The 12434-nt window shown below is 42.7% G+C and overlaps 1 protein-coding gene across 10 annotated transcripts in view; it reads right to left on the bottom strand.

Annotated features, from left to right (window-relative positions):
- The window catches only part of fam20b (FAM20B glycosaminoglycan xylosylkinase), a 197704-nt gene that overhangs the window by 14969 nt on the left and 170301 nt on the right, over positions 1 to 12434 (bottom strand). For all 10 annotated transcript variants that reach the window (XM_038795126.1, XM_038795123.1, XM_038795128.1 and 7 more), the window contains 2 exons: positions 8636 to 8807; positions 1575 to 1766 (listed from right to left, as the gene is read on the bottom strand). In XM_038795126.1, the coding sequence (XP_038651054.1) occupies positions 1575 to 1766; positions 8636 to 8807 (364 nt within the window). The remainder of the gene's footprint in view (positions 1 to 1574; positions 1767 to 8635; positions 8808 to 12434) is intronic.

Here is a 12434-nt window from a genome sequence, read left to right as displayed (position 1 = left end):
AGCATATAGTGAGGAAAAGATACCTGCATTGATCTTGAGGTAAGTGTTTCACTATATTAACAGCTGGCCATAAAGCTTTTTGTTGGCTTTAATCCAGCATCTGATACAGCATAGCCCACTCTATAGGACATCTAAGGTGTCTGTATGCACAACAAACAATAGCAAAGCTCTTCACCCAGATTGAAGAATTCACACTGAGACACACCATTGTATGAGACATATTGAACTTGTGCACAGAAAGCAAAATAGCTTGAGAAATAAATATGGGATTACAAGAGGGAACTAAAAGAGGCAGGAAATAAAAATCAAAAATCTCCAATGCTAATTAATTTCTGAAGGAATGCAACTCCAGACTATAAGATTAATTTTAAGACTACTGAATGTACCAGCCCTTTTCAGGAACATTAAGTGGGTAGCTGATGGTAAATACCCCAATTTTACATGGTGGATGTATTTTAACACAGAGTCTATTCATGAGATACTGTTATGGTGCAGCCTGCGCAGGAGCAGGGTAACTAAAACCACAACTTCTGAATTTTACATACGTGCATATTCTGGATGTTGCTGTCCAATTCAATCTGTAATAATAATATGCATCGATAGCTTCTTCAAACATTTAAGTCTTTCCGTCAAGGTTGTAGCCTAACTTTGAGATTCAGGGTATTACTGTAAACTAAGTTTCAATTTATGTGCTCCATGATATCCCAAATCAAAACAAATTTGTAATTATCAGGTACCACCAACTCTCCATTAAACATATTGCCTGATTTGTTATGTAGAAGGTGAGAGAATGCTAAACTAAAGCAATGTAACAATGCAAGAGACAAATCAAGCCTTGAACAATAAGGACACGGCATAATTTTCTGAGAATTTACCAACATGGCCTGAGTGACATAGTGGGTAGCTTACTGGAAAATTGCAGGTGCGCTTCCCATTGATTTCAATGTTAAGAGGCTTGGCTGTCGGAGTAAAGGTTTTGCAAAATTTCACCCAAGGTTGCAAAAACACACTAATTTTGGTCAGATACATCACTGGATTTCTGGATCCAGAACCTACATTTGATGAACAGCTGGCCTACTGCCAATAGAACAATTAACTGTATCATTACTTCCAAGTAATTCAATTCTTTATTTGATCCTTTCAGGGGGAAATAAAAACTTTTTTGCCGTCTAAGCTATGAAAACATGAAAAACCGGGACAATGGACAGAGGAAGATAATATCAATTTTTCACTCATCACTGTCACAATAACCGTACTCTGTTTAAATACTTTATGAATCTATATTCACTCTAACGCTCTTTTATGCATTTTAGGCGGCTGCGCTGCTAGACTAGCATTTATTGCCCATCCCCAATTGCTCTTTAGAAGCTGGTTTGCATACAAGCAAACATACCCAAGTGAAGCAATGCCTATTACAATTGATTTATTTAAAAAGAAAAAAATATCGCTTTCTTCCATTTTTACTTATTCTCCTTCCTCACTCTATTTGATGTTCGATGTCATTTGATGGCACAGTGCTATTGGACTAATTAAGCCATTTAGTAGAAGTATACAATGAAGGTTCTGTAAGGTACCTCTTTGCATTGTCCAACAAAATTAACATGCTCGCCCCACCATCATCTTGAAAACTTTCATAGTGATGACGGTCTGCATTGCCAATCAGGTAGTCAAAAATCGCAGTATCTATTATATCTAAGAGACGAGGACCAGAATCGTAGGGAGGGGTCTTCTTCACTGCATCACAGTAACTCTCATCATACTCCCACCTATGGAAAAGAAATACACTGAGGAGCAAGATCCAACCGTTTGGAAACAAAGTAAATGCCATAAAACCAAGAACAATTATGTGACTGAGCATTGCACACTGCCAAGATACCATTGATTATTTAACTGAGAGGTATTGCAGCTCATTCTGTGGGATCAAAGTTATTTTTTTTTAAAAATACTGTTAAGTGCTTGTTTGTACATGAATATTTTGTATATGATCTTTTTTGAACAATTTTATTCCTTTTCTCATACACTCTTGAAGCTATTGACTAAAGGTTTTCAATACATAAGTGTCATGTGAGAGTACCTTTAAGACATGGGTGTTTATAAATGGGTATGTATATAAGTATCTGTAGTGAGAGTACCTTTAAGAAATGGTGTTTATTACCGCAGTGATGTCAGAGAGTGGGTGGAGCTGGGCTGTCTGCCAGCTTTTGACTTTCGTTTTAGACTGTTTGCTGCAGGGTGTGTTTTAGTTTCGTTTTCAGAGTAATGGGGGGGGGGCTGTTGGGTTACTTACTGGTATAGGGTGGATACGTTGACTTGAGTAGGGTGATCATTGCTCGGCACAACATCGAGGGCCGAAGGGCCTGTTCTGTGCTGTACTGTTCAATGTTCTATATGAGGCGCCCAGAATCATAACCGGGTGAAGTAATTATTTTACTTAATATACTGTGCGGCCCTTTAAAATTGTGAATTTCTGAATGTGGCCCTTGCACGGAAAAGTTTGCCCACCCCTGTATTAGAGTCTCTCTCTGTAATCTAAAGAATGTAAATTGATCCTTTGGTGATTTAAAACGAGTAACTGCTCTTAGTAGTGACTTTAACCTGATGCGCTTCTGCTGAAAGTTTAAAAAAAAAGTCTTCTGGATGTTAAAAGGACAGCTTAAGAATTAATGAATGTTGTATTATTTGGGGGTTGTATTTGAATTAATGGTTGCTAAGATGTTCACTGTATGTTTTAAAAAGGTTAACATGAGTTCATAGAATAAACATTGTTTTGCTTTAAAAAATACATTTCCATTTCTGCTGTACCACACCTGTAGAGTGGGCCGTGTGCTCCCCATACCACAATCTAGTAAAAGTTGTGGGTCAGGTGAACTCCATGATACACTCTGGGGTTCTGTAAACCCTGGCCCATAACATAAGGCATACATGTTCTGGATTTTGCCTGAATGATGCCTATTCTGCGTGAGTTGTTTGGTTGTCAATAATTCATTTCAGGATAGCTTAATTGGGTTTTAGCATTGAACCCTTTTATCTTCTCGTCACTGTGTGTGTTGATTTTTAATTTTTACTTTTGAATTTCTACATAGACTTGTTGCTGATACAACTTTCTCCAGCGTGACATACAACATACACCCTATAATGTACTGTGGATCAACTCTAGTTTACTGTCATCCGGTCTCACTTCATTTACTTCAATAGGGATGGAGTTTACAGTCCCCATGCCCCGAAATCTAGACTCATCTGTCATGCTACCTCTTTCTCACTGCTATCTCCTCTAAGCACTAGCCTAAAATGTCTTCCTTTTATTCCTACTTGAATCTCTAACAGCAATAAAATGGTTTGAAACATGAAAGGTACTATAAAAGCAGAGGTTGTTGTTGTCTCACCAGGGATCCTACACAGCATCACTTGCAAATGTGTTATTAATTCATGCACATTTTGTTGTTATTTCGGCATTGAGTGAGCAGAACATACAGGACACTGCCCAAAAGGTCACCTTGGATCACAACCCAAATTGCTTCAGGTTCACACAAATAAAATCCTTACAATGCAAATTTACTGGATTTGCTTTCTTGCAAGCGAGTCAATGTGAGTCAGCAGGCACAAGAATGTATGGCTTGGTGCAAGTTAGGATAAGGGCGTTCGAATTTTGGATGACCTTAAGTTAAGAGGTCAGCCAGGAGAGTAGAGGTAACAAAGGCACGGATGGTGGATTCAGCGGCAAATAATCTCAAGTGGAATAGAGACAAGCAATGTTCTGCAGGTGAAAGTAGGGGTTATTGGTAAAGGAGCGTACAAGAAGGTGGTGGGTGGTGAAATATTTGATGTGGGAACTTCCTGGATAGATGGACAAACTAAAATGTGCAAAATTAGCTCATTAGATATCCTGACCTGTAGAAAACTCAAAAGTGAAAAGGGAGTTTAAAATTGAAACATGTGATTTATGCAATTTTAAAATTTGAAACATTACCCAGGAGTATAAACACACAGACTTAACAACTTGCGTTTATTTAGTATCGGTAATATTATGGGTGCTTCAAAGCAACATACCTCAGAGAAAAACTGACACTGGCCCAAAATAATACATTGAGATTGCTGAAATGGTAGGTTTTAAGAATCCTCTTGGATTCAGAATAATGGCATTGAAGGTCATCAAGTTCATGCTGGTTATGCAGCAGTCCAATCAGTCCCATTCCCCCACTCTATCCATGTAGCCTTGCAACTTCATTTACTGAAATCGCCCATCCAATTTCCTTTTGAAATCATTGGTTGTTTACATGTTCTCTAGCCTTTTAGGCAGAAAGTTCCAGGTCATTACCACACGCTGTGTCATAATGTCCTTCCTCACTGGCCAGTGAAATTGAAATTAAACAAGCAAGGAGGGTTGAGGTGCTGAGGTAGTACTCAAAAATGTAAGCTGAAACTTTTTCATGTGACTTTGCCGAGAGGCAGTCTGCAGATCGGAAATGGGGGAGTGGGGGACGATGACAAGGATATATTCTTGGGGGACTGCAGAAGTAAAGGTGCAGGAGCGGGCCCTATTCCAGGAGTTTGTCTTTTACAACTGGATAGAAAGACCAATTCAGCTGAACAAGAGGAACAGCATTGAAGAAGGATGGTATTTAAAAAAAAAAAATCATTTTAATGGGATGTAGAGGTCGCTGGTTAGGCCAGCATTTATTGCCCATCCTTATTTGCCCTTTAGAAGGTGGTGGTGAGTTACCTTCTTGAACCGCAGGAGTCCTTGAGGTGTAGGCACATCTGCTGTGCTGTTAGGGAGTGATTTCCAGGATGTTACCCTAGCGATAGTGAAGGAGCGGCGATATATTTCCAAGTCAGGGCGATGAGTGACTTTTTTTAAATAATCCTCATTGTCACAAGTAGGCTTACATTATCACTGCAATGAAGTTACTGTGAAAAGTTCCTAGTCGCCACATTCCGGTGCCTGTTCGGGTTCACAGAGGGAGAATTTAGAATGTCCAAATTACCTAACAGCACGACTTTCGGGACTTGTGGGAGGAAACCGGAGCACCCAGTGGAAACCCACGCAGACATGGGGAGATCGTGCAGACTCCACACAGACAGTGACCCAAGCTGGGAATCGAACCTGGGACCCTGGAGCTGTGAAGCAACAGTTCTAACCACTTGACTTGGAGGGGAACCTCCAGGTGGTGAGGTTCCCAGGTATCTGCTGCTCTTGTCCTTCTAGATGGTAGTGGTCGTGTGTTTGGAACATGCTGTCTAAGGAACTTTGGTGATTAACTGCAGTGCATCTTGTAGATGGTACACACAGCTGCCACTGTTCATCAACGGTGGAGGGTGTGAATGTTTGTGGAAGGGGGAGAAATCAAGCAGGCCGCTTTGCCCTGGATGGTGTTGAGCTTTTGTAGTGTTTTTGGAGCTGCACTCATCCAGGCAAGTGGAGAGTATTCCATTACACTCCTGACTTGTCAATTGTAGACGGCGGACAGGCTTTGGGAGTCAGGAAGCGAGTTACTCGCCATAGGATTCCTAGTCTTTGACCTGCCCTGGTAGCCACAGTATTAATACGGCTAGTCCAGTTCAGTTTCTGATCAATGGTAACCCCCAGGATGTTGATTGTGGGAGATTCAGCGATAGTAATGCCATTGAATGTCATGGGGTGGTGGTTAGATCCTCTCTTGTAGGAGATGGTCATTGCTTGGCACTTGTGTGGCACGAATTAACTTGCCACTTCTCAGCCCAAGCCTGGATAATGACCAGGTCTTGCTGCATTTGGACATGGACTGCTTCATTGTCTGAGGAGTCACAAATGGTGCTGAACATTGTGCAGTCATCCGCAAACATCCCCATTTCTGACCTTATGATGGAAGGGAGGTCATTGATGAAGCAACTTAAAATGGTTGGGCCTAGGATATTAATCTGAGGAACTCCTGCAGTGATGTCCTGGATTTGAGATGACCATCACAACCATCTTCTATTGTGCAGGTATGACTCCAACCAACAGAGAGTCTTCCCCTGACTCCCATTGACTCCAGTTTAGCTAGGGCTCTTTGATGTCATACCTCAGTCAAATGCTGCCTTGATGTCAAGGGCAGTCACTCTCACCTCACCTCTGACATTCAGCTATTTTGCCCATGTTTGAACCAAGGCTGCAATGAGGTCAGAAGCTGAATGACCCTGGCGGAACACAAATTGAGCGACTGTGAGCAGGTAATTGCTGAGTAAGTGCCGCTTGATAGCACTGTTGATGACTTCTTCCATCACTTTGCTGGTGATGGAGAGTAGACTGATCACGGCTGGATGTGGCAGGACTACAGAGCGACAGGACTACGATCTGTTACGTTCGTTGTGGAATCACTTAGCTTTGTTGCTTATGCTGTTTGCCACACAAGTAGCCTTCACCAGGTCGACACCTCATTTTTCAGTATGCCTGATGTTATTCCAGGCATGTTCTCCTGCACTCTTCATTGAACCAGGGTTGATCCCCTGGCTTGGTGGTAGTGGTCGAGTGGGGGATATGCCGGGCCATGGGGTGCAGATCGTGGTTGAATACAATTCTGCTGCTGATGATGGCCCAAAGCGCCTCATGGATCCCAAGTCTTGAGTTGCTTTATCTGTTTGAAGTCTATCCGATTTAGCACGGTGATAGTGCCACACAACACGACGGAGGGCATCCTCAATCGGAAGCCGGGACTTTGTCTCCACAAGACTATGCGGTGGTCACTTCTACCGATACTGTCATTGACAGATGCATCTGCAGATTGATGAGGAGGAGGTCAAGTATGTTTTTCTCTCTTGTCGGTTCCCTCATTACATGCTGCAGTCCCAATCGAGCAGCTATGTCCTTTAGGACCTGCCAGCTCATTCTGTGGTGGTACTATCGAGCCACTCTTGGTGATGGACATTGAGGTCCCCCACCTGTACCCTTGCCACCCTCAGTGCTTCCTCCAAGTGGTGTTCAACATGGAGGAGTACTGATTCATCAGCTGGAGCTAACCAGCACTAGGTTTCCTTGTCCATGTTTAACCTGAAGCCATGAGACTTCATGGGATCCGCAGTCAATGTTGAGGACTCCCAGGGCAACTCCCTCCCGCCTGTATACCACTGTGCTGCAACCTCTGCTTGGTCTGTTCTGCCGGTGAGATAGGACATACCCAGGAATGGTGATGTCTGGGCCATTCTCTGTAAGGTATGATTCTGTGAGTATGACTATGTCAGGCTTAAGCTTAACTAGTCTATGACACAGCTCTCCCAACTTTGGTACAAGCCTCCAGATGTTACTAAGGAGGATTTTGCAGGGTTGGGTTTGCCGTTGTTGTTTCTGGTGCCTGGTTCGATGCTGGGTGGTCCGTCCAGTTTCATTCCTTTTTTGTGTTTTCGTAGCGGTTGAATAGAACGGAGTGGCTGGCTAGGCCATTTCAGAGGAATATAGATCCCATCACCTGCCATGGTCGGATTCGAACCAGGGTCTTAGATCATTATCCTGGGCCTCTGGATTACTCTCCAGTGACAATACCACCCCCCGTGGTCAACCATGTCAAAGGCTGCAAACAAGTTGAGAAGGATGAGGAGGAATAGTACACCTTGGATGATGACTCTATGTCTTTGATTAGGGCTATTTCAGAGTGGCGGGGCAGAAATCTGGAGAGATTCAAACTAGAGTTGCGGATAAGGTTGTGGATTTTGGACTGCATGTTCAAGGACTTTGAAGAAGGGAGTATATGCAGAAATGGGGGAGGGGGTCAACGGTGGCTTTTTCTTGAAGTGTGGGTTAATAACAACTGATTTGAAAGGGTATGGGGAGAGGGAGTTACTGACAATATTAGTTAGCATGGCATGGGGGGGGGGTCAAGAGAAATTGGGTGGCCAGAAGTTTAATAGGTATAGGGTCAGGACAGCAGCAGGTAGTTCTCAAGGATAAGGTAAACATGGGGCGGGGGGGGGGGGGGGGGGGGGGGAGAGAGAGAGAGAGAGAGAGGAAAAGTTCCCGAGGAGTAAGAAGACAAGCCAAGGTACAGTTTGGTCGTAAGGGTTGCCTCATCTATGCAGCAGTTGAGTGGGGCAAGCAGTGGAAGGGTATAGCCAGGCAGAGAGTTGCCAGGAAAGGAGTAAGTGCAATTAGCTGTCAGCCAAATTTCCTTCAAAGCCATATCATTAAAGCAATCATCAGCAATAAAATCAGGGATGTCAAGGGATCTGCTCACAAGTGAACAGACATTCTGAAGGGAGAATCAGAGGGGGAAGTGGTTGGAGAATCAGAGGGGGGGAGTCGTTATTGATCCGCTGGTCAGCAGGAGTGGTGAGAGTGAGTCAGGAAAGGCATTGGCGAAATTCCCCCAGCAAGCACATCACGTGGGAAAGTCAGAGATATTGATGTGCCTAATTTTCCCTCTAATCTTTCCTTCTAATCATTCTTTCCATTACACATTGAGAAGTTTTTGCTTGTCATCACATTGATTATTTGTTGCAAAACTGATGACTTGCTATGTGAAATATTGCAGATATAAACCTTTATTGTGCATTTCACCACCAATAAGGACATATCTATTTAGGGGTGAGGGAAGGCATTGAACAAGAGAGGCAAGTACTGGCGCAATAAAAAACTGACTAACATAGACATCTGCAGAAATAAGCAGCTAAATGACTTGGAGCATACCTGGCTAGTTTCCCCTCTCGGTAAGTCCTGCCCCATGGGTGTCTATGTTTCTGTAATGGCCAGATGTCAGGTAGCCACAGCGTAACAGATCCTTCCATAATATGCCCATCAGCACAGGCTGGTTCTGATTCTCTGCAGTAATAACATTTTCCATAAAAACAGCTATCGTTACCTGAAACAGCAAAACAATTCATTCAGACAAATCCAGAGCATCAACAGTTATAAGACACCCCACACAACCAGTGCAGTTCCGTTACCATTTACATGAACAATTGCGGGCATTAAAAGCAGCAAAGATGCCACAAAAAGGCTTCACTCTAATGAAACAGAATTTTCTTCAGATCTGATCGAGGTGAATGATGCACAATAAAATCATAAAATTAAGATAAGTCAATTGACTTCCAGTGACCAATCCCGGAGGGACTACATCGGTTATCTCAGATAGTGGTAGTCACTGACACATTTGCATCTGACAGATGAAGCTGCTAAAAGCCATGCAAATTCCAAAATGTACATTTTGCTACAATGTGCAGTCTATATGGCACAGCATCTTGCTTGTAAATGCTTCTGCATGGGTTTCATTGGTCCAAAACTAAAATATTTTTTGAGCTCCCTTTATACTTAACCGTACAAAGTGAGAAGAAAATGATTGATTTACTACTGCTATAGATACCATTTCCTTTGAATATAATCCAACTTCTGAATATAATTGAGAACTTTGTCCTCTAACATGGGGGGAAAAAACTCTTGAATATTGTCATCTTTTTCGTTTGGTCTTCCTCATTCCCACTCTTCAAAATTTTGTTTTGAAATCAAATCTTTGCTTAATTGTGCGAAGAGACTTCAGTTAAAATAACAGAAATTCAACACAAAAAAATGACCAGCTCCGACATGTAGTAGGTCACATAGCATCAAAAGAAAAAGGAGTAGACCATTCGCCCCTTGAGCTTGCTCCGCCATATAATCAGATCATGGCTGATCTAACTGTGTTCTGAACTCCAGTTCCCTTGTACATCAAAAGTCTGTCTACATTCAATGACCGAACCTCCACAGCTTGCTGGGGAAAGAGAATTCCATAAGCTAACAACCCTCTGGGAGAAGTCCTCCTCTTCATCTCGGTCTTAAATGGGAGACTCCTTATTTTCAAACCGTGTCCTCTAGTTATAAATTTCCCTCACTAGAGCAACCATCCTCTCACATCCCCTCAGAATCATATATGGTTCAACAGGAAACAAAGTTTCCCAACCTGAAAATGATCCGTTTGCCCAGATTCTGTTCCCTGCGCTAGTTAGCATAACACTTGGATGAGGAAGAATAACATCACAGGGAGGCCACCTGGCTCATTGAGTCCTGAACTAGTACTCTATAATGTGAAGTTAAATCATTTGTATACGTGACTGTTCTTCAATCAAAGAAGCAGCTGATTGCCTTGCCTTGCCTTATGACTGATGCAACGGAGGACTCAAAAAGGCTGCCACAAAACCAGAATGTCTAGCTGTAGAAGGTGCTCTCACCCTTTCTGGGGCAGATTCCTTCCCATGGAGGGATTAAAGCTACATTAATAAACACTTGTTGCTTTGATGCTGCTGTGATCCAAATTAGCAGAGCCCTAGTAAGACAAAAGTTGTAAAACAAATGATTTCACATGGCTCCCTTGTGTACAATACTGAGCGAAGTGCCATGTGTCTCAGGCCATAGCATGAGGGGCTTGTAAGTTAATCAGTAGTTCAGTGGCTAACAAATCATACGGTGAGATGTGTTATACAGCTCAATTTATTCACTTTGGTTTTGTAATGATTAAGAATTTAAATAGCACACTAATGATAAAAATCAAATGTCCTATCCAAACAATTGGCCCTGATTTGTAGATTAAAACAAGAGTATAAGTCACCATTGTCTGCTTTCCACTTTAAGGGGGAGAGCTGACTGATGGTAATTTAACCTGAGGATCACCACGCCTCAGACGAGGGACAAGGTTGAGAAGGAGAGGCCTTCATTAATAACCCCAGCCAGTACAGGAATTGAACCTGCGCTGTTGGCCTTGCTCTGCATCACGACCCAGCTGTCCAGCCAACTGAGCTAAACTGGTACCCAAAACATTATAACGTAACCAATAGTAGTTATTTTTACAAGAGTTATCTGACTGAATATAACCTACAGTTGCTTAAAAATAGTTTTAACATAAATCTAATGCCACCAGTTTAATTTGGAGAGTATAGTGAGCATTAGAGAACTGATAATTCAATGCTTACGGCATACAGCACTAACATACAAGAGGTGATTAATACCTGGTGTTGGGCACTGTCTCATAGGATATAGGATAAAAGAGCAGAGAAGCACCTGAATATTAAGCACCAGATATACACACAGTTTCAAGCAAATATACATTTTTAAAATATAAATTTAGAGTACCCATTTTTTTTTCCAATTAAGGGGCAATTTAGTGTAGCCAATCCACCTAACCTGCACATCTTTGGATTGTGGGGTTGAAACCCACGCAGACACGGGGAGAATGTGCAAACCCCACACATCAAATAAATATTAATATTTACAAGGCAGTGGTTATTTATAATTCATTTTGCCCTGAAAGCATTAAAAGTCAAACATGTAATATGGGATGGAGTCACATGTAGGTCAGGCTACATACCCAACTCCAACAGCTACCTTAACTACACTTCCTGCTACGACCTTTCAAAGAAGAACTTTTTCCACTTACTCAGACCCCATTGCATCTGTTCATTTTTTAGAAAATTTTTTTATTGAGGCATTTATATTTTAAATGTTAACACAATGGTTAGAAACACAACCCCAAACCATCCCATGGCTGTACATAACCAGCACAACAAGAAATACCCCACCGACCTGCCCCCATCTTGTCCAACTCCTCCAGGCTCCCCCTTTTAACCCACCCCCACTGCTGACAGCTTACTTTTTCCCCAAAGAAGTTGATCAATGGCTGCCACCTCCAGGCAAACCCTTCCACCGAGCCTCTCAAGGCGAACTTTATTTTCTCTAGCCTGAGAAACCCTGCCAGGTCACTCACCCACACCCACGACAGTCTCCACAAGCAGAGGATCAACCCCCGCCGTCTCCACCAACTCAAGAATGATGCCACCACCAAACACATCTTTCCTCCTCTCCCCTTTCAGCAATCCAAAGAAACAGCTCCCTCCACAACACAATAATCCACTTCAAACTCCCCTTCACCATCACATGGCACTTCCCCATGCACGGACAGAGATGCAACATCTGCTACTTTATCTCTTTTGCCATCTTCCAAGGTCCAAGCCTCTCCTTCCAGATAAAGGGTGATTTACATACACTTTCAGTTTCATACACTGTATTTAATAATAATAACAATCTTTATTGTCACAAGTAAGCTTACATTGCAATGACGTTATTGTGAAAATCCCCTAGTCGCCACAACACGGCGGCAGTTCGAGTACACAGGGAGAATTCTGAATGTCCAAATTATCTAACAGCATGTCTTTTTGGACTTGTGGGAGGAAACTGGAGCACCTGGAGGAAGCCCACGTAGATACTGGGAGAGTATGCAGACTCCGCACAGACAGCGCCCCAAGCGGGAACCAAACCTAGGACTCCGGCAATGTGAAGCAACAGTGCCAATCACTGTGCCATCCACACAGATTGATTTTTTTCTGGTGGGTATGTCTCTTTGCCCCGAGTGAAGCGGGCGAGGTATTCGACAATTGTGATCTCCGACCACCCTCCATACTTTGGGAACTTGGCCCTATAACCAGGTCTCCCTCAGCTTCATTGAGACATAGGCTTCTTAAGG

Source organism: Scyliorhinus canicula, chromosome 4 (genome assembly GCF_902713615.1).
Source record: "Scyliorhinus canicula chromosome 4, sScyCan1.1, whole genome shotgun sequence".
Classification (NCBI taxonomy): domain Eukaryota; kingdom Metazoa; phylum Chordata; class Chondrichthyes; order Carcharhiniformes; family Scyliorhinidae; genus Scyliorhinus; species Scyliorhinus canicula.
This window is presented reverse-complemented; position numbering and strand designations above follow the sequence as displayed.